General features: G+C 40.4%; 1 protein-coding gene across 1 annotated transcript in view; it reads left to right on the top strand.

Annotated features, from left to right (window-relative positions):
• tes (testis derived transcript (3 LIM domains)) overlaps window positions 1–17,832 on the top strand; it is a 39,601-nt gene extending 21,769 nt beyond the window's left edge. Inside the window, exons 5-7 of the mRNA XM_067999549.1 lie at window positions 10,157–10,372; window positions 16,324–16,482; window positions 17,208–17,832. Of these exons, the coding sequence (XP_067855650.1) occupies window positions 10,157–10,372; window positions 16,324–16,482; window positions 17,208–17,399 (567 nt within the window). The 3' untranslated portion in view covers window positions 17,400–17,832. The remainder of the gene's footprint in view (window positions 1–10,156; window positions 10,373–16,323; window positions 16,483–17,207) is intronic.
• The last annotated feature ends 2,749 nt before the right edge of the window (window positions 17,833–20,581 follow it).

Genomic DNA, 20,581 nt, shown 5'->3' with positions numbered 1-20,581 from the left:
AATTTCCCCCTCCCTAAATAAAAAGTGTATGGCAAGATACTGTATAGTTCCTACATAAGGGGGTAGATTTTGATTTTGTGCGATAGTTTAAAACGGGTGATTACGAATCAGCAGCTCGTTTTACGTGTCTCCCGATTTTTATTTCCATTGACTCACTGTTGCCCGTTTCACACTATCACACAATCACAACGACCCCCATTGAGTTGTTGAGCCGGTGGGATGAAAGGGTGCAGATCTACATGTAGCTCCCAATATGCTCCATTTAAAAAATATGGATCAGTCATTTACAAAGTTGGTGAAATATTTTGAAATTATTAATTTGACAAGTTAGAGAGCACAGGTGGATCACTTTGTAAGTGATTCTGTTTCCTCCAGCGATAAACATTTAACTCCTTGAAATTGCTTTTGCATGTGGTTTTCTGAGTGTGGCTTAAATCTTCTGTTTGCCCAAATATTTACTTTAATAAAACCTGAAGGAGCCATCCATATTGTTTTCACAAGATTACGTGTGGAGGAGGAACAAGGGAAACAATTACCACCATGTACTTGTAATTTAAATAGTTTTGTTTCTGAACTATAATTTTCTTGGGAGGGAAAGAATAGTGAGCAAGAAATACTGTTGATAAAAAGCTGAACCTAATGGAACACTCATGAAATAAGTAGAATCCAGAAGCTCACAAGGTAAAATAAAGCACATATTTATTGATTCGACAGTGAACTTTTCTCCCCAGTCCTAAACCGGTGGCTGAATGAAAGCACTGGATTTTTTTTTATTTGGAATTCAGGAAATCTCTCTTATGCAGAACCTCTTAGGAGTTCTGATTTGGTTTGAATCCAGTGAAGCATTTTTGAGCTGTTGAAGTAGCCAAGAGCTTTGCCAGATACACAAACTGTTCTCAACATGCCCATTTTTAGCAGGGCCTGAAATACCCATCCAGTGTGTCATGATGTTTGTGTAATGCTGTCATCTAACTCTGTAAAGCGCGATGCAGTGAAAACCAATGCAACTAAAAGCTGATTCTCGTGCTGATCTGTTAAGAATGTTTGAAGGCTTTTAAAATTTTTTAAGTTGAACCATGTAAGACTTGAAATGGTATTGATGCGGGGGTCATTGTGTAACTAGAAAGAAAGAACTTGCATTTATATAGAGCCTTTCATGCCTTCAGAATGTCCCAAAGTGCTTCACAGCCATTGAAGTAATTTTGTAGTGTAATGTAGGGAAATGCAGCAGCCAATTTGTGCACAGCAAGATCCCACAGATAGCAATGAAATAAATAACCAGATAATTTGGTTTAGTGATGTTGGCCAGGACTGGGAGAACTCCCCTGCGCTTCTTCAAATAGTGCCATGGGATCTTTTAGGTCCACCTGAGAGGGCAGTTGGAGCCTTCGTTTAACGTCTCTTCCAAAATATAGTACCTCTGACAGCGCAGCTTAGTACCGCACTGAAGTGTTAGCCTTGATTTATATATTCAAGTCTCTAGAGTGGGACTTGAACCCACAACCTTCTCACTGAGGTGAGGGTGCTACAAAGCTGACACTAGGATATAAGTTGAGTGGTTTGATGGAACTGTGTGTTGGGGAAATCAAAGCAAGCGAGAAAATTTGGGAGCGGAGTCGATGATATGTAAGCTCATTGGAGGTTATAAACTCTCAAAACAAAGTTGGAGCAATTCTCATCATGGGCACACAGATGATATCAGCTTTACATTCAATGGGAAGAAACAAGTGGCTTTGTTGTGGTTACTGAGTGTGATGTAGGTGTGGGAACAGCTGGTTAAGAACAGATTGAAGGAGAGAATTTTTACGTTCCGGAAGTTTGTCAAGGGTATTCCTAACATTTATTTGGCTTCTGTATAAAATTATGTGTCTTTTGATGCAACAAAGCTTCCTGTTCAGTAATGGGCAGAAATGTCATAAGATTAATGCCTCTAATGTTTATAAATAGATGGGGATTTTAAAAATCACAATTAAAACTGGCACAACATTGAAGTGTTTGTCATGCACTGTATGTCAAAAAGTAAAGTTTAGCAACAAACAGTGCTCTAACCTGCCACTATCATGTTACCCTCACAATTTCTAAATATTCACTTCGGGGCATGCTCACTCAAATTGGATGATGATTTAATGTAAACTGAATTCATGAGAAAAGATCATTTAATTTGAATATAATTAAATTACCACCAGAAACCTAAAATAAAACCATGAGATGGCTAAATTTACTTTTAATAATCTGGGTTACCAAACTTTTCCTCTTGTTTTGAATTCATTGTGTGTGCACGCTCCCTCATTCTCTCTTGTGGTAACTTTGGATCAGAGGTTGATAGCTTTAATGACTATCATGCCAAAGTTTGTGTTCTGCCATTAAAGTTTGGAAGGGAATGAAAAGTGTTGTAGATTCCCCAATTCCTTTCATGGTGAGAGTCATTGACACTTCTGCAAGGTTCTTCCTCCTTCTTCATCTTTACCTTTAGTGTGGGTGTTCCCCTGGATAGAATTCAAAGTTCTCTTAACCAAGCCTTCAAGATTTAATTGCTTGGAGATTAGAGGCTTTATAACACCACATAGCTCTGAAGATAAGGATGCAGGCTTCAGGATGAACAGCCAGAATGCTAACCATGGCACCGTGGAGCAGGAGGCAGTCCAAGGGAGGGATGGGGGAGTAGAATAGAAAGTTTGTAGTCATAGGGGATTCTATAATTAGGGGGATAGATAGAGTCCTCTGCAGTTGCGAACGGGAGTCCAGGAAGGTGTGTTGTCTACCTGGTGCAAGGGTAAAGGACATCTCTGAGCAACTGGAGAAGAACTTGGAAAGGGAGGGGGAAGATACAGTTGTCCTCGTCCATGTTGGGATCAATGACATAGGGAAGAAAAGGGAAGAGGTCCTGCTAAAAGTTAGGAACTGAATTTAAAAAGCAGGACCTCATAGGTGGTAATCTCGAGATTACTGCCTAAGTCATGTGTTAATTGGCAAAGGGATAGGCAGATCAGGAAGGTGAACGTGTGGCTGAAAGAGTGGTGTGGGAAGGAGGGGTTCCATTTCATGGGACATTGGCACCTGTTCTGGGACAGGAAGGAACTGTACCACTGGGAAGGGGTCCATCTGAACCGGAATGAGACCAGTGTCCTAACGGAAAGGATAAATAGGACTGTCAATAGGACTTTAAACTAGTAAGACGGGGGGAGGGATCTGGTGAAGATAACAAGTCTGAAGAAAAAATAAATAGGAAATGAGAGTAGAGGTCAGACCAAGTTAAGGAATAAATGGTCAGCGAACAAATACAATTATAGAACATAAATACAAAATGACAGTTAAAAACAAAGGGAGGGGAACAATTACTAAAATCAATTCAAATTGCCTGCACAGCAATGTGCACACCATCCAAAACATAGTGGTGGAACTGGAGGCAATAATTCATAGTGAGGAGCCAGATGTGGTAGGGATAACTGAAACATGGCTACATAAGGAACAGGACTGACAATTAAATATTGCAGGATATAATGTATTTACAAAGGAATGGGAAGGAAGAAAGGGGGTGGGGTAGCTGTACTAATTAGAAACACTATAATGGCAATAGAAAAAAGGGACATAAGTAACATTAAGATAGAATCAGAATCCATATGGATTGAGACAAAGGATAAGAAGGGATTGATCACGTTAATAGGTATATTCTACACACCACCTAATAGTGGAAGGGAAGTGGAGGAAAAAATCTATAAAATGAGTTAAAAAACCAGCGAATAATAATCATGGGAGATTTCAACTACCCCCAAATAAACTGGCAAGAAGAGGTAGGGAATGGAGTTTTTAACTCAGTATGTGAGAAGCCCAACAAGAGAGGAATCACTGCTGGATCTAGTAATGGGAAATGAACCAAAGCAGATAAGAGAACATAGGGGAACATCTAAGCAATAGCGATCATAACATAATAAGTTTTAAAATAATGATTGAGAAAGACATAAGTACAACAAAGACCAAAATAATAGATTGGAAAAAAGCTAATTTTGAGGGGATGAGAAAGGAACTAGGGAAGGTAAACTGGAAAAAAATTTTGACAGACAAAGAAATAGTACAGCCATGGGTAATATTTAAAATGGTGATCAATAGAGTTCAGGAGAAATATGTTCCTCTAAAAAGCAAGAACTAGCCAACAATGAAACACCATGGATGAATAAAGAGATAAGGGTAAAATTGAAACTAAAGAAAAAGGCATACACTAAGTATATAGACAATAAAGGAGAGGATGACAAAAGGGAATATTAAGAGGTTAGGAAAGTAGTCAAAAAAAATTAAGAAAGCAAAAGGAACTACGAGATTAAATTATCAAGGAATATAAAAAGAAATAGTAAAGTGTTCTACAGACACATAAATAACAAAAGAAAAATCAGGATAGGAATAGGGCCACTAGGGATTGCACAAGATAAACACACAGGTAACGACAGTGAAATGGCAGAAATATTGAATAGTTACTTTGCTTCTGTATTTACTAAAAAGACTAACAAGGTGGGCAGGACATTAGAAGAGGAGATCAAAAAAGATATTAAAACATTTAAGATAGAAAGGGGGGAGATAATTGATAAAGTAATCAGACATAGAGAGGATAAGATCCCTGGTCCAGATGGATTGCATCCGCGAATGTTAAAAGAAGTTATGGAGGAGATAGCAGAGACACTATTACATATATATAAAAATTCACTAGAAAAGGGAATAGTGCCAGAGGACTGGCGAACAGCTAATGTTATTCCTATATTTAAAAAGAGAGCTAGAACAAGTCCAGGGAATTATAGACAAATTAGCTAAATGTCGGTGATAGGAAAGATAATGGAATCTTTACTCAAAGATGTAATAGAAAAACATCTAGAGAACAAAAATATAATAAAGAATAGTCAGCATGGATTTCAGAAGGGAAATTCATGCTTGGCCAACCTTACTGAATTCTTTGAAGAAGTAACACAAAGAATAGACAAGGATAATGGAGTCGATGTAATATATTTGGATTTTCAAAAGGCCTTCGATAAGGTACTGCATTGTAGACACATGACAACGGTCAAAGCATGTGGAGTCAGGGGCAGGTAGTAGAATGGATAGCAAGTTAGCTACAAAACAGAAAACAGAGAGTAGGGGTTAAAGGTAGTTGCTTAGACTGGCAAAAGGTGGGAAGTGGTGTACCACAAGGATCGGTGCTGGGATCATTGTTCACAATTTACATTAATGATTTGGGAATTGGAAATACAATTTCAAAATTTGCGGACGACATCAAATTGGAAGGTGTAGTTAATACAAAGGAAGAATGCATCAAAATGCAAGAAGACATTAATAAACTTGCAGAATAGGTGTGTAATTGGAAAATAAATTTCAATATAGATAAGTATGAGGGGGGTGCATCTCGGCAGGAAAAATAAGGAGACCACATACTGCTTGGATATTAAGAGTCTACGCGGGATAAAGGAGCAAAGGGATCTAGGGGTACAGGTACACAAATCACTAAAAGTAGCGACGCAGCGTAATAAGGCCATAAAAAAGGCTAATCAAGCACAAGGGTTCATTTCTGGAGGGATAGAATTGATAAGCAAAGGAGTTACGTTAAACTTGTATAGAACCTTGGTTAGATCACACTTGGAGTATTGTGCACAGTTCTGATATAGAGGCATTGGAGAGGGTGCAAAAAAGATTCACAAGAATGATACCAGAACTGAGAGGATATCCTTATCAGGAAAGGCTGAACAAGCTGGGGCTCTTTTCTCTTTAAAAAAGGCTGAGGGGTGACCTGATAGGGTCTTTAAGATAATGATAGGGTTTGATAGGGTAAATGTAGAGAAAATGTTTCCACTTGTGGGGGAGTCCAAAACCAGAGGTCATAAATATAAAATAGTTGCTAATAAATCCAATAGGGAATTCAGGAGAAACTTTGTTACCCCAAAGAGTGGTAAGAATGTGGAACACGCTACCACAAGGAGTAGTTGAGGCAAGTAATATAGATGCATTTAAGAGGAAGCTAGATAAGAACATGAGGGAAAAAGGAATAGAAGGGTATCCTGATACGGGTTAGATGAAGTAGGGGGGGGGAGGAGGCCCGTAAACACCGGCATAGACCAGTTGGGCCGAATGGCCTGTTTCTGTGCAGTAGTTTCGATGTAACACGAAAATCACCACTTGCACATTCCACACTTGCAGAAACCAGCCGTACCAGTAGACAGTAAGTAGAAAGCAAGTGCTAATTGATGGAGGCTTTTAGAGGCATCTGTTGAATATCAGGTGCTTATCTCGGACACCAACCTTCGTCATGTTCAGTCCTTCAGTGGCCTTTGTCCATGTATTAATGTTTAAAGCAAAAGGTTGGCACCAGACTTCTCCAGTATATTGACACTAAAAATGATTTTTTTTTAGAAAACATGCTTTCTATAGAAGTACAGTGTTTAATCCCTCCCAAAACTCCCAAATGCATACAGTGAAATAGTTTATTTTTTTCTGTGTTGCATATGTACACTAAGTCTCTCCAGCACTTTCCACATTATTCTGAAAATAATAGATTTACAGGTATTCCCTTGGTATATTTCAACAGACTGGTATCCAGTGACTCCATGGCCTTTCCTTTTAGTTGTATTAGATGATACAATTTATATGTAAATGCTGTGGAATTATATGGAGGTATTTCTCAAGTGTTTTTAGTATTTGACTAATCTACAGTATAGACAAAACTGAGGATTGAATCACAACACAACAAACACGAGAGTAGATAGAAAATTTAATGGAAAGTTAAACACCTAAAGAAGGGAAGTAATTAAGATACTTTTTCATGTTTTTTCCTTATTCATATGCAAAAATAGAGTTGTACGGGAAAATGGGTTTGATGGACCAAATAAACTTTTTTCTGCCAGTATTTTTCTTGTAGAATTGTGTGCGGTGTGGTATTCACCCTGTTGCCAATCCAATTGCCCTAATTCAATTTCAGCCTTTGCAAGCTATATTTACCCCAGATTCTATGCCCCGAATAGAGAGCAAATTTACAGACTTAAATTTCAAACACACTAAGGGCAATTGTCAGTAGTTACAACCAATGGCCAGCAGAGGGGGATGCTTCACTTTCTTTCTGACAATACAGCCCGTTCCACTCCAATGAATAGGTGAGAGTGAAATATTTAGTGAGTGGAAACTGAAAGGCCCAAAACTATTTTCTGTCCACGCCCATTATTATTTTAGTCATACAATCTTTGAATTTAATTTCACCCAAATGAAACATTTTGGCATGTTCACAACTTCATCCTGTGTCTCAACAACATGTATTGCAAATCTGACTCGATGTTGCAAGTTCACAATTTAAAAAGATATTCACTTATGTAGTGAATCCTTTATTCACATTTTAAGTACTGCTTTTAAAAGTTCTCTATAGTTATCCTAACGTGATCTAGTCCAAAAGTATTAGGTGACCAATTTTTGGTGGAAACTGGTCATTCCTTTAAACAGGAACTGCCTACTCTGGGATTTGGATGGGTTACATTGTTTCCATTATTTTCTTTGCAGTTAGCCCTTCAACATGGGAAAACAAATTCAGCATTAACACGCTATAGAGATCTTCCAAAATTAGCAAACTGCTTTGTTCCCATACCAGGTTTAACAGCCGTTTAATTTTCTTTCTGAATGGTTTTAATGGGGTGTGGGCTTAGTACAAATGCCTATTTTCTATGCTTAATAAAGGATCCAGATTTGTTAGTGTTTCTGCTGAAATTGCTTTTAAAAATTCGTAATGTGGTAGAAGCACTACAGATTTAGATCTGAAATTATGTATTTTTTAAGAAGTCATTAATGGAACTAACATTTTTTTGCCTTTTGTTCCTGCCCTCGCTTCCTCCTGAAGGTGTTGATTCCTTGATCAGGGAATGATTCCACAATCGCCTCCAGTATGTCACCAAAATGGCCATTCTTCATATTTGAGTCACCAACAACAACTACTTGCATTTATATATCGCCTTTAACGTAGTAAATCGTCCCAAGTCACTTCACAGGAGTGTTACCAAACAAAATTTAACACCAAGTTACATAAGGAGATATTAGCACAGGTGACCAAAAGCTTGGTCAAAGAGGTAGGTTTTAAGAAGCATCTTAAAGGAGGAGAGAGAGGCAGAGAGGTCTAAGGAGGGAATTCCAGAGCTTAGGGCCTAGGCAGCTGAAGGCACGACCGTCAATGGTGGAGCAATTAAAATCGGTGATAGTGAGTGACACACTTGGCAAGTTGCTCCCAGTGGAGGCAATACAATTGATCCTGATGTCCACATGCACTTCTAGCATGGATATTGATAGGGAGCGGAACCTCTGGCCAAATTTTCTTCTAACAGTAATAGATTTAATCAGACTTTTGTAGGTCATGTAGTTTTCCGTAAAAGTTGTCACTGAATTTTTATTGAAACCGTTTACCAATAAATCTGTAACAAAATTATATAGCAGTTTCTCAGACCTTACTACAGTAAGGAAAGACCAGATTAGCCTATCTTGTGGATGTATTGGTGTGATTAATTGTATATCATAATGCTATATTTTCATGTTTGACATTAGATTACTCTTTTCCTACATGTACCTCTGATAAAATATCTATTATTTTGGTTTCCTTGTTGAAATGGAACATTTGCTGATGTGCTCACTAACCCCCTCTCCATCAGCACTTTCAGGATGGCTCTGAATGATCATATTATAAAGATATCTAATGTAGTGAGGAATTTTGTGGATTGTTTAGACTGACCATATTATTACTCCATAATCTGGACTGAATTATACAGTTTACCAGTAATCAACTGCAGAATACTTTCATAAACCTGTAGTAATGATGTAATAATTATTGATTCTCACAGAATTCTATATACTGATTGCCATTGTCAGCACAACTGATCAACAACAGGACAAAGCTCACACCCAACCTTTTAACACCTAAGATGTGATTAACACCTGTGAGAACACCTTTTTTGTAGCTTCTGATTTGCTTGACTGCCACTGAGTTGTTTTGTCAAGCAGTCTGAGTGCCCTGTATTACTCTGAGTGACTCTACATGAATTACTGTCTTTTAAGTTCTACAAGGTAACTGTTGTTATGTAAAAGAAAAAAAAGAGGAAACTTGCATTTATATAGTAGCTTTCGCATCCTCGGGATGTCCCAAAGCGCTTCCCCGCCAATTACCTTTTGATGCATAGTCACTATTAGTCCATAGGTAAATGCGTCAGCTAATTTGTGCACAATAAGGTCCCACAAGCAGCAATAAGATAAATGATCGGTTAATCTGAACTGGTGATTTGGTTGAGGAATAAATGTTGTCCAGGACACTGGGAGAACTCCTTGCTGTTCTTTGAATAGTACCATAGGATCTTTTACATCCACCTAAACAGACAGATAAGGCTTGAGTTTAACGTCTCAGCCAAAAGACTGTGCCTGTCCATATAGCACTTCAGTACGGTACTGCAGCTTGAACTCATGACCTTCTGCCTCAGAGGTGAGAGTGCTACCACTGATGCAAGCTGGCAACAAAATGCTTCTTTTTTCTGTGGCTGTAATTCAAAATTCTGATTTATTGTAATTTTTTTTGTTTTAACACCAATTTTTCAAGGGCTGTACAGTGGCTCCATTGGTAAAGCACCATGTGTTGTGCACTAAACCATAAAGATAAGGAGAATCTTGGGTTGAATCCTAGATCTTGTTAAGCTAGCTTATCTCAGTTGGGCAGCGGTAGAGGAGCTAAAACTAGCCTTGGTGCCCTTGGGATAGGGAGGGAGTAAGAAAACTAGCCAGGATTCCTGCTTCTGATCTCTCTCCAGTGATCTCTGTTCGAATGATCATGTGTATGCATGTCTGGTGAGGACAGAATTGGGCTCTGCTGTAATTTTCCCCCTTCTGCCCCTCTTCTCTCCCATTGTGATTGACAACACTTGCTGTCTTGTTCCAGATATGAAGTATGACCATGTGGGCAAAGTACTGGACCATATATTTATAAAGGATTAAAAAGTACTCAATGCGTTCAACCTGTAATGTTCTATCTGGGATTTGATAATTAACTCCTCCAGTCATTCTTATTCTTTGTAATGTCATCTGAATGCCTTAATTTTGTTTTTATAACATTTTCAGCTATTTGTACTCTGATTATTGAATTGCTGAGTGACTTTTGTTCTTGTTTTAGGCATGCTTCCGTTGTAAACTGAACATGAAGGAGGGCGACCCAGCTGTATACGCGGAGCGGGCTGGTTATGACAAGCTGTGGCATCCCTCTTGTTTTGTCTGCTGTATCTGCAGTGAACTGCTTGTGGATATGATCTACTTTTGGAAGAAGGACAAACTGTACTGTGGCCGTCACTACTGTGACACTGAGAAACCACGTTGTGCTGGCTGTGATGAGGTAGGAAAAAAAAACTTTTGATTAAAACAAGAAAATGTACGATTTCAATATTTCTTTACTATATGCTAGGAACCCAGTTATACATAAAGGATCTACTCTGGGACAGTAGTGTAGTACGGTTTAGCTAATGTACCTTGTAAGAAAAATGCAATGTGTAACTTTAAAACTTCAGAACCCTTTTAATTCTGCCAAACCTCTACAGCTATCAAATCTCAGGATTGTGAAATCCCAAGTACCTTCCTCCAACCTTAGCTACCATCTTACTCTATCTTCACCTTTAGAAAAACGTAAGACATAACAATTGAGAAACATCTTATAATCAAGCTCAATCATTTACAAATTTCGCAGCAAAATATACATGCATACCAAAACGCTACTTAAAATCTCAGGATACAATTCAATAAAAACAATTCTATGCCTTTGCCCCAATAATCTTACATATCATAACACCACATTCACTGACTCACCATGAGCGGTGTAAGACAGATGCACTAAATGTAATGCAGTGTCTATAATAAAAACAGAAAATGCTGGAAACACTCAGCAGGTCAGGCCGCACCTGTAGAGAGAGAAACAGAGTTAACGTGTGTATTGTATATAGACGAGCTGTGTCTACATATGTTTTGTTTGTTAAATCTCACTTCCTCTGTATACACACATTTTTTGCATGTGATTGGCTCAAATTTCATATTCATAAAGCTGCAATAAATCACAAATGAGACATATGGAAACAACAAAGAAAGCATGAGATGTGATAAAATCTCCCAATAAAAGAAACCTGTTGCGGTTTGAGACTTTACCGAGATATTTCTCGTGTTTTGTAACAAAGCTTTATGCAACCATCTTCAGCCAGAAGTGCCGAGTGGATAATCCATCTCAGCCTCCTCCCGATATCCCCACCATCACGGAAGCCAGTCTTCGGCCAATTCGATTCACTCCACGTGATATCAAGAAACGGCTGAGTGCACTGGATACAGCAAAGGCTATGGGCCCCGACAACATCCCAGCTGTAGTGCTGAAGACTTGTGCTCCAGAACTAGCTGCGCCTCTAGCCAAGCTGTTCCAGTACAGCTACAACACTGGCATCCACCCGACAATGTGGAAAATTGCCCAGGTATGTCCTGTCCACAAAAAGCAGGACAAATCCAATCCGGCCAATTACCGCCCCATCAGTCTACTCTCAATCATCAGCAAAGTGATGGAAGGTGTCGTCGACAGTGCTATCAAGCAGCACTTACTCACCAATAACCTGCTCACCGATGCTCAGTTTGGGTTCCGCCAGGACCACTCGGCTCCAGACCTCATTACAGCCTTGGTCCAAACATGGACAAAAGAGCTGAATTCCAGAGGTGAGTTGAGAGTGACTGCCCTTGACATCAAGGCAGCATTTGACCGAGTGTGGCACCAAGGAGCCCTAGTAAAATTGAAGTCAATGGGAATCAGGGGGAAAACTCTCCAGTGGCTGGAGTCATACCTAGCACAAAGGAAGATGGTAGTGGTTGTTGGAGGCCAAGCATCTCAGCCGCAGGGCATTGCTGCAGGAGTTCCTCAGGGCAGTGTCCTAGGCCCAACCATCTTCAGCTGCTTCATCAATGACCTTCCCTCCATCATAAGGTCAGAAATGGGGATGTTCGCTGATGACTGCACAGTGTTCAGTTCCATTCGCAACCCCTCAGATAATGAAGCAGTCCGAGCCTGCATGCAGCAAGACCTGGACAACATCCAGGCTTGGGCTCACAAGTGGCAAGTAACATTCGCGCCAGATAAGTGCCAGGCAATGACCATCTCCAACAAGAGAGAGTCTAACCACCTCCCCTTGACATTCAACGGCATTACCATCGCCGAATCCCCCACCATCAACATCCTGGGGGTCACCATTGACCAGAAACTTAACTGGACCAGCCATATAAATACTGTGGCTACGAGAGCAGGTCAGAGGCTGGGTATTCTGCGGCGAGTGACTCACCTCCTGACTCCCCAAAGCCTTTCCACCATCTACAAGGCACAAGTCAGGAGTGTGATGGAATACTCTCCACTTGCCTGGATGAGTGCAGCTCCAACAACACTCAAGAAGCTCGACACCATCCAAGATAAAGCAGCCCGCTTGATTGGCACCCCATCCACCACCCTAAACATTCACTCCCTTCACCACCGGCGCACTGTGGCTGCAGTGTGCACCATCCACAGGATGCACTGCAGCAACTCGCCAAGGCTTCTTCGACAGCACCTCCCAAACCCGCGACCTCTACCACCTAGAAGGACAAGGGCAGCAGGCGCATGGGAACAACACCACCTGCACGTTCCCCTCCAAGTCACACACCATCCCGACTTGGAAATATATCGCCGTTCCTTCATTGTCGCTGGGTCAAAATCCTGGAACTCCCTTCCTAACAGCACTGTGGGAGAACCGTCACCACACGGACTGCAGCGGTTCAAGAAGGCGGCTCACCACCACCTTCTCAAGGGCAATTAGGGATGGGCAATAAATGCCGGCCTTGCCAGCGACGCCCACATCCCGTGAACGAATTTTAAAAAAACAAAGACTACTTCCTTAAGTGAACCCTTGTTCTCCATCAACCAGAGTGTGACTTTACATACACAATATCTGGAAATATAGTGTTGTCTAGGGGTCGAACAGAAACCCTTATAACTGTATGTAGCTTACTAGCTGTGACCCCTGCCCCTTCATGATCTCCTAGACTTCAGAAAGCAAAGGAATAAATACCTATCAGATTGCGGTTTAGGCTGTAAACTACAGAACAGGCTTATTAAAAGTAGCAGATAAGCAGTCGGAATGGACAATACAGCAAAATGCTCAATTTCTACAAAACTTGTAACTCCCCCTTTCTCCTCTGTTGCAAAAACAACAAAAGATACAGCAATTTGCTAACTCTACTGATAACACTAAACCTGGCCTATAGCCTCTGCTATAACTCGTAGATAGGAGTAATTGTAATGGCTTCCATGACCAGCATCTCTACTGGAGTTGCGGTACAGCGCACAAAGTAGAACTGAGTGTACGCTGCTGCCAGTATGCCTCCCAAATCCTTTAATGTTGAAAATAAAAGGTGCCTTCCATTGTTAAATCAAGGTCATCAGACTAATGAGATAATTCCTTAACTCCCACATGCTACTGCCCCTGCCCAGGTGTGAGACCCAGTCCAGTTGTATGTGTTGAAAGCACTTAGCTTATTTGACAAAACAAGTAGTTCATGTTAAGTGACTTCGATTTGCTTCAAAATTAAAATTTATTTGCATAGGAATAGAGCCTTTAAAGTGATAGTTTGCATACCAGTCATGTGCATCCTTGTGGAAAACCAACTTGTTGGAACAAAATTTAAAGGGAAGGGTCACATCTCAGATACTAAGAAAAAAAATGTAAATGAAGACTGAAATTGTGGTAGATTCCCTATTTCTCAGAGGTACAAATTACATAATTCCATAATATCTCTTGAAAATCCATGTGCTACCATTTTGTGTTCTTTACTAAACTCAGAACTTGAAATAAGGTTTGTAGCATAATAACATTAATTGAACTTGCTACGTATTAGCATTTTCTATACATTAAATGCCTGAAACAATCTTTTTCATCAGATGCGTGTGCTTATATGAGAGGCCTCAGACTGGAACTCATTGTATTTCCCAGAGCTATTACTTTCTGCTGGGAAACCCATCAGATTGCTGCCTACAGCTCCCAGCATGCATTGGTGCCTAGAAAGACTAGCTATTCACAGTGTGTCAGGACTTGATGATTGTAAACCTTGTCCCTTCCTACACTCTTTAGTGTCAATGGAAAATCCACAGGGAAGCCATTGTTACAAACAGTTTAACTAATTTTAAAAATGTGAAAAACAAGTTAAACCAGAAACACGTCAACTTTTTTCTAAGGCAACCCTCCCACAATTATAGTAAATCAGCTGAATATAGACACAGCTGAAGAGGGCAGGAGCAGATTTTTATCTTTTGTATTGTATTCTAAATGGTTATAACAGCTGCCCTTTTTATGTTTACACTGAGCTCAAAACAATTATTGTTCATATACACAGTAGCAAGAAGTAGAAAAAATGTATTATTCAAGCTTGGTGGAAGGTTCTGAATAAAAGTCTTGATTTAAACATGAACATTTAAATAGAACATTCTGTAACACTAAGTACTTAGGTATTTGGTAAAGAAGGAAAGATACAAATGGGCTTAATCTTTTTGTATATTCCTTGACATTCACTATATTAAAACAAAAGACCACAACTTAAACAGATGGACAGTAAAGGCTGCTCCCTCATTTTACATAGAGATTTATTTATGCAACTGTGGTTTATATCTACCTGCAGTTGGGTAAGGAAAACCATATTTACTTACCTATCAATTTATTTATCTTCAATTAACTTATTTTCAAAAAATCAATCAAAAACCTTTGTCTATGGGGGTTCTCTTTCTAAATTGTACCAGTGTAGATGTGTGCCGTTCCTGCTTCAAAATGGCAGCATTGCCTTCCTCTTCCCCTTGCAATAGAGCAACTTCTGAATTACTATGAGCAGCGCCATAAGAGATGCAACCTTCTGTTTTGTAACACCTGTAAAACCCAAGATACTTCCATTTACTTATGACTTTCAGTGCAGGCCTCAGACTGCAGGTGGCACTGTAATGCATGTACTGCCCATCTGCCAGCTGACCTGGTGCCCTACCCTAGTCTTTAAAATGTTTTCTTGGCTCACTGATTTCCAACTTGCCATGTGCAATCCTCTAATATATGCCACATCATTGTCCAGAAATTAAAAGCTTTGTGATACCTGGGGTTCCATTATGCAGTAGTGATATTGCGAAGATATGATGCACATGTTGTATTAATATAACTTTTTAAAAAAGTCTTGTTACACTCTTTCTCTCATTATTTTCCTGGGTCATGTATCGTTTGTGGCTGAGAGCACAGCCAAGGGACCCATTCCAAAGCAAAGCAGCCATTACAAACTGCAAATGAATGGGCAGATAATTGGACATTCCCCATGGGTAGACTCCCATCTACTGCTTTAGAGAGATGTGGAGCAAAAGAGGTGAAACAAGTGAAGGTCAAGTCTGCATTGACCCCTTGTATCACACACCCCTCCTCTTCATTCTTGTTTCAGAGTCCCTCAGATTTTTTTATTGAGCATCTCATGTCACATTATTACTGCTGTTCAATGCATCATGAGGAACAACTGGAAATTTTACATTTGATTCACATAATTCTGACATACTAGTTTGTAACCTACTTTATAAAAATGATTTGTGCCATCTGTACTGTGGCTCCACTTTTCGTGTTCTAACAGTGCCATGTTCCAGTTTCAGAACTTACTCCCCACCCTCTATGCTGCCACAAATGCAGTTTCCAACCTGGTTTTGTAATAAGGTGTGTCTGTATATGAGAATCAAGTTGGTGGTGCCAACCGTGTCCTCCCATTTCTTTGTGTCTCAATAATAAAACACAATAATAGCTTTGTACCTGTATAAATAGACAGATTTACAGAAAGAATGATGGAAACATTGGCATCCTGTGATCAACTCCACATACTGTTACTGGGACTCCCACAGTTTATTAGGGTTGCGCTTTTACAACCTTAATAGAATGTTTTGGATTCTGTAGATCGCACCCCTTTACAACTCGCCCTCAAAAAAAAACTCTTTTGGGGTGCAGTTTTTAAAGGCTTGATATTTGGTACTAGATCAATAAAAAGCCTGTGAAAGCTTATTCATTCCTTATGAAAATTTTGCACTTAGGATTGCTTCCATCTTCCTTGCACAATGGATTACATGAATTAAGCAAATTACTTTTGAACAGACTAGCACTTGCACTGCATCCATTTTGTGATTTTTAATACCTCACAGACAGATTGTGACTTTATATTGTGATTACAATATAGAACTGTATTCTTTGCACTTAACTGTCATTTTCTTTTGATGTTTCCCTCACTCCCTAGCTAATATTCAGCAATGAGTATACCCAAGCTGAAAGCCAGAACTGGCACTTGAAGCATTTCTGCTGTTTCGAATGTGACTGTGTCCTTGCTGGAGAAATTTATGTGATGGTGAATGACAAACCTGTCTGCAAACCATGCTATGTGAAGCTTCATGCTGCGGTAATGTATCTTGCCAGAATGTCTGAGTTTATAACTGGGAGATTGCAAAGCTGCAAATGGCCATATGGAAGATTGATCCAGCCCTTGGGCTTTACTTATTCTGAGAGACTTGAGGGATTTTCATTATAACCTTTACTAAAAATGCAGCTGCCATAACTATTTGTGAACAGATATTTTTGGACCCTCATGTCTTGTAAATGTACTTTTGTTTGTGTGTGTGTATGTATAATTTTTTGGATCCAGTCCTGATTTTGATGCGAAAGTGCAAACAGCCAGCAAAAACAGTAATGCCAAAACACTTTTTAAAATATTCTAGTTGGGTAATTGTCAATATGCAAAGGGTGAGGGCTGCTCTGTTATTGATAAAGTTATGAGTAAAGTGAGGCATTAAATCCTTATGTACCATATCACGTTTAATTGATTTTTTTTTTACCATCTATTTAAAAAATATTATTGGATAATGTCACATTTGTGATTTTTTTTTTGTCTCATGGAAAAAATTTACAAATGAGATATTAAAGTGTTGTTTTATAACACACTGAATTGGTAATAGTCTAAAATACACGAGGTGGGAACTGGAGATAATTTGCGGAAGGGAGCGAGAGTGCAGTCAGGAACTAAATACACAAATCTTGCCCGTTGCGACCAGACATGTTTTGAAAGAATGCCGATGTGAATTCCGTACAAATGTGAATTTCTTTCTCTGCATCATTGTCTGATTTTAGGTGTGCCAGGGTTGTCACAACACCATCGATCCAGAGGCACAGCGCGTTACATATGGTAACTACAACTGGCACGCTGCACCCGACTGCTTCCTGTGCTCCTGCTGCAGCAAGTGCCTGATCGGCGAGAAGTTCATGCCAGTGGAAGGCATGCTGTTCTGCTCAGTGGACTGCAAGAAGAAATTGATGTCTTAAGGAGTGACAAGATTAACGGAAACAAGTTTAAGTGATTACAGCATTCCATTTCTTCAGTTGATACAATCTCTAGATTCTAGTACTGGTTTATAGTGAATTGAGGAATTGCTCTTTTATCACAAAATATAAAAATTTGCTTATGAACAAAAGTTGTATTAAAGGGACAAATAAGTGTTCAACTTATTCGTCTCGTGCAAATCATAACTAAGGAATCTATATACAGCTCATGTATTATAGCAAAATCTCCTCTGTTGCTGAAAATTCACTATTTGTACTTGATGAAAACCATCTGTATGATCTGAAGATCAAAGTTGGAAATCTCATTATAGAAATACCTGAAATTGCATTCCTTTTGATATTTAGGAAATTTCTATCCAGGCAAAAGTGTACCTTATGTGTACTTGGGCTGAAAAATAAAATTCCATTTAATCTGTTTTTCTCTCAATGATTGGTAATTCAGACATCTGTTACTCTGTCAGGCATCATTATAGCTGAGACACAAAGGCCTAGCAGTTCAATCGTGCCCAAAAAACATACGTGCAGGGGGCGGGGTGTGCACACGTGTAGTCCCATGTTAAACTGGTGCTGACAGCTCATTATCATGTCAGGCGTGCAGCCAGCGCTATTCATTGGCTGCAGCCTGTTTGAGGGGGCGGGCAATCGGGCTTTACTGACACCACTTAAAGGCACCCAGCGCCTCTTAGAGAGAGGTGGCACAGCGAGTGGCATTGCTGCAGGAGACGTCACGCAGGGTTTCGTGACGTCTTTTCCCTTCTATCTCTCCGTACATATCCTCTTTTCCCTTCTATCTCTCCGTACATACTATGCATGAAAAATGCAGCAGCTTTCAGCTGCCACTTCTCTCCCTCTGCTCTCCCTGCACGCTAAAAGCTAACCCTTGGCCCTCTCTTTCATTTCATGCGCTGAAAATGTGGATTCCCCTCCGCCATTTTAGGAAGTGAAACCCAGCCTTCCTGAAGATGCATCACTCGATCTGCCCCCAGCAAGCACCAGCTCAGAGACTGGCACCGTGCATACTTTAGTGGGTAGGCTAGAGAAGGGGGTCTTCATGTGATGATATCTCCAGCCATAAGTGTGCAGCTCGTCAGAGGGTGAGATCACATATTAGCTCTGCTGCAGGGGCCTCAGATGCTGATTTGTGGGCCCAGGCCACCGAAGTAGGCTGATGGGCTTACACCAGGAAATGCCAGGCACACTGGGCAGCCTGCCACTGATGTTGCGCGCAATGGCTCAGCATGGAGGAATCCAACTCCAACTTGTGTAGGGGCTTTACACAAAGCATAGAGACCATTCTGTCCAACATGGAGCGAGTGGTCAGCTCCATGAATGTGACAGTGGTGCCCACCATCAGGGATCCTCTTCTGACAACTCTTAACAGCTTCCATGGCAGCCCACACTGCTGGCATGGAAGCTCGTATAGGCTGCCATCTTGGCTTTGAAGGCCAGTGTTGACCGGGGCTTCTGGAACATCACATCAGTCCTGCACCCTATTTTCACCTAGAAAAGTGTTGAAGCACAGTCCCAAGAGAGTGACCTTGGTTCCATGGGCGAGGTACCTGCTGTCCAATCTCGGGATGACAGCATACTTGCTCCCCCGTCACCCACTCCACCAGTGCCTTTATTAATGCCACACAGCCAGCTGACCAGACTGCCCCAACCCATGCAAAGATGCTGCAGTCTGCAGCCAGGCCCTCAAGGCCCAGACCTGATCGAGGACGCCCACCAGGGCCATCTAAATTGTCTTCAATGGAAGCTCAGCAGCCTTCCACCTCCCAAGCTTCAGCCTTTGTAAAAGCACTAGGATAGTAAACGAGTACACAAGGCAAGCACTAAGTGTTGCACATGTGTGCTTTTTAATTATTCCTGTTGAATAATTATTTTTCTGACTTTGGTGTTCATATTTGTAATAAAGTAAGGGCAAGACCCATATGGCTAGGCTGAAGGAAGACAATCGGATGGTGGTTGTCAGGATTGTAGGACCATTGGGGATGGAAGGGATTATATTAAGGATGGGAGGGATGGTTCACACGAAGGTAAATCAGTGTCCGAGCAGTGGGAGGCATTCAAGGGGGAAGATTCAAGGGGTTTAGAGTAAACATGTTCCCATGAAGAAAAAGGGTGGGATTGCCAAATCTAGAGCCACCTGGATGACCAGGAGCATACAGGGTAAGATAAGGCAAAAAAGGGAAGCTTATGTCAGATACAGAGAGCTCAATACTGTAGAAAGCCTAAAGGAGTATAGAAAGTGCAGGGGTGAAATTAAAAAGCAAAGTGCATGAAGAAATATTGGCAATTAAATCAAGGAAAACCCAAAAATGTATTATAAATACATAAAGAGCAAGAGGATAACTAAGGAAAGAGTAGGGCCTATTAAAGGCCAAAAAGATAACCTGTGTGTGGGGGCAGAAGACGTCAGTATGGTTCTTAATCAATACTTTGCGTCTACACAAAAAATGGGGACGATGCAGACATTGTAGTTAAGGGGGAGGAGTGTGAAAAATTGGAAGGGATAAACAAAGTAAGAGAGGAAATATTAAGGGGTTTAGTATCTTTGAAAGTAGATAAATCACCAGGCCTGGATGAAATGTATCCCAGGCTGTTAAGAGAAGCAAGGGAGGAAATAGCGGAGGCTCTGACCTTCATTTTTCACAGGGATAGACCGAGTAATTACAGGCCAGTCAGCCTAACCTTGGTGGTGGGCAAATTATTGGAAAAAATTCCGAGGGACAGTATTAATCGTCATTTAGAAAGGCATGGATTAATCAAGGACAGTCAGCATGATTTGTTTAGGAAAGGTAGTGTCTGACTAACTTGATAGAATTTTTTGAGGAGGTAACAAGGAAGGTCGATAAGGGTAGCAAGTTTGATGTAGTATACGTGGTTTTTAGCAAGGCTTTTGACAAGGTCCCACATGGCAGACTGGTCAAAAAAGTAAAAGCCCATGGGATCCAAGGGAAAGTGGCAAGTTGGATCCAAAATTGGCTCAGTGGCAAGAAGCAAAGGATAATGGTCGACGGTTGTTTTTGTGAATTGGAAGGCTGTTTCCAGTAGGGTTCTGCAGGAGTCAGTACTAGGTTCATTGCTTTTTGTGGTATATATCAGTGATTTAGACTTAAATGTAGGGGGCATGATTAAGAAGTTTGCAGATGATACAAAAATTG

The sequence above is a fragment of the Heptranchias perlo genome, chromosome 18 (assembly GCF_035084215.1).
Source record: "Heptranchias perlo isolate sHepPer1 chromosome 18, sHepPer1.hap1, whole genome shotgun sequence".
NCBI lineage: Eukaryota > Metazoa > Chordata > Chondrichthyes > Hexanchiformes > Hexanchidae > Heptranchias > Heptranchias perlo.
This window is presented reverse-complemented; position numbering and strand designations above follow the sequence as displayed.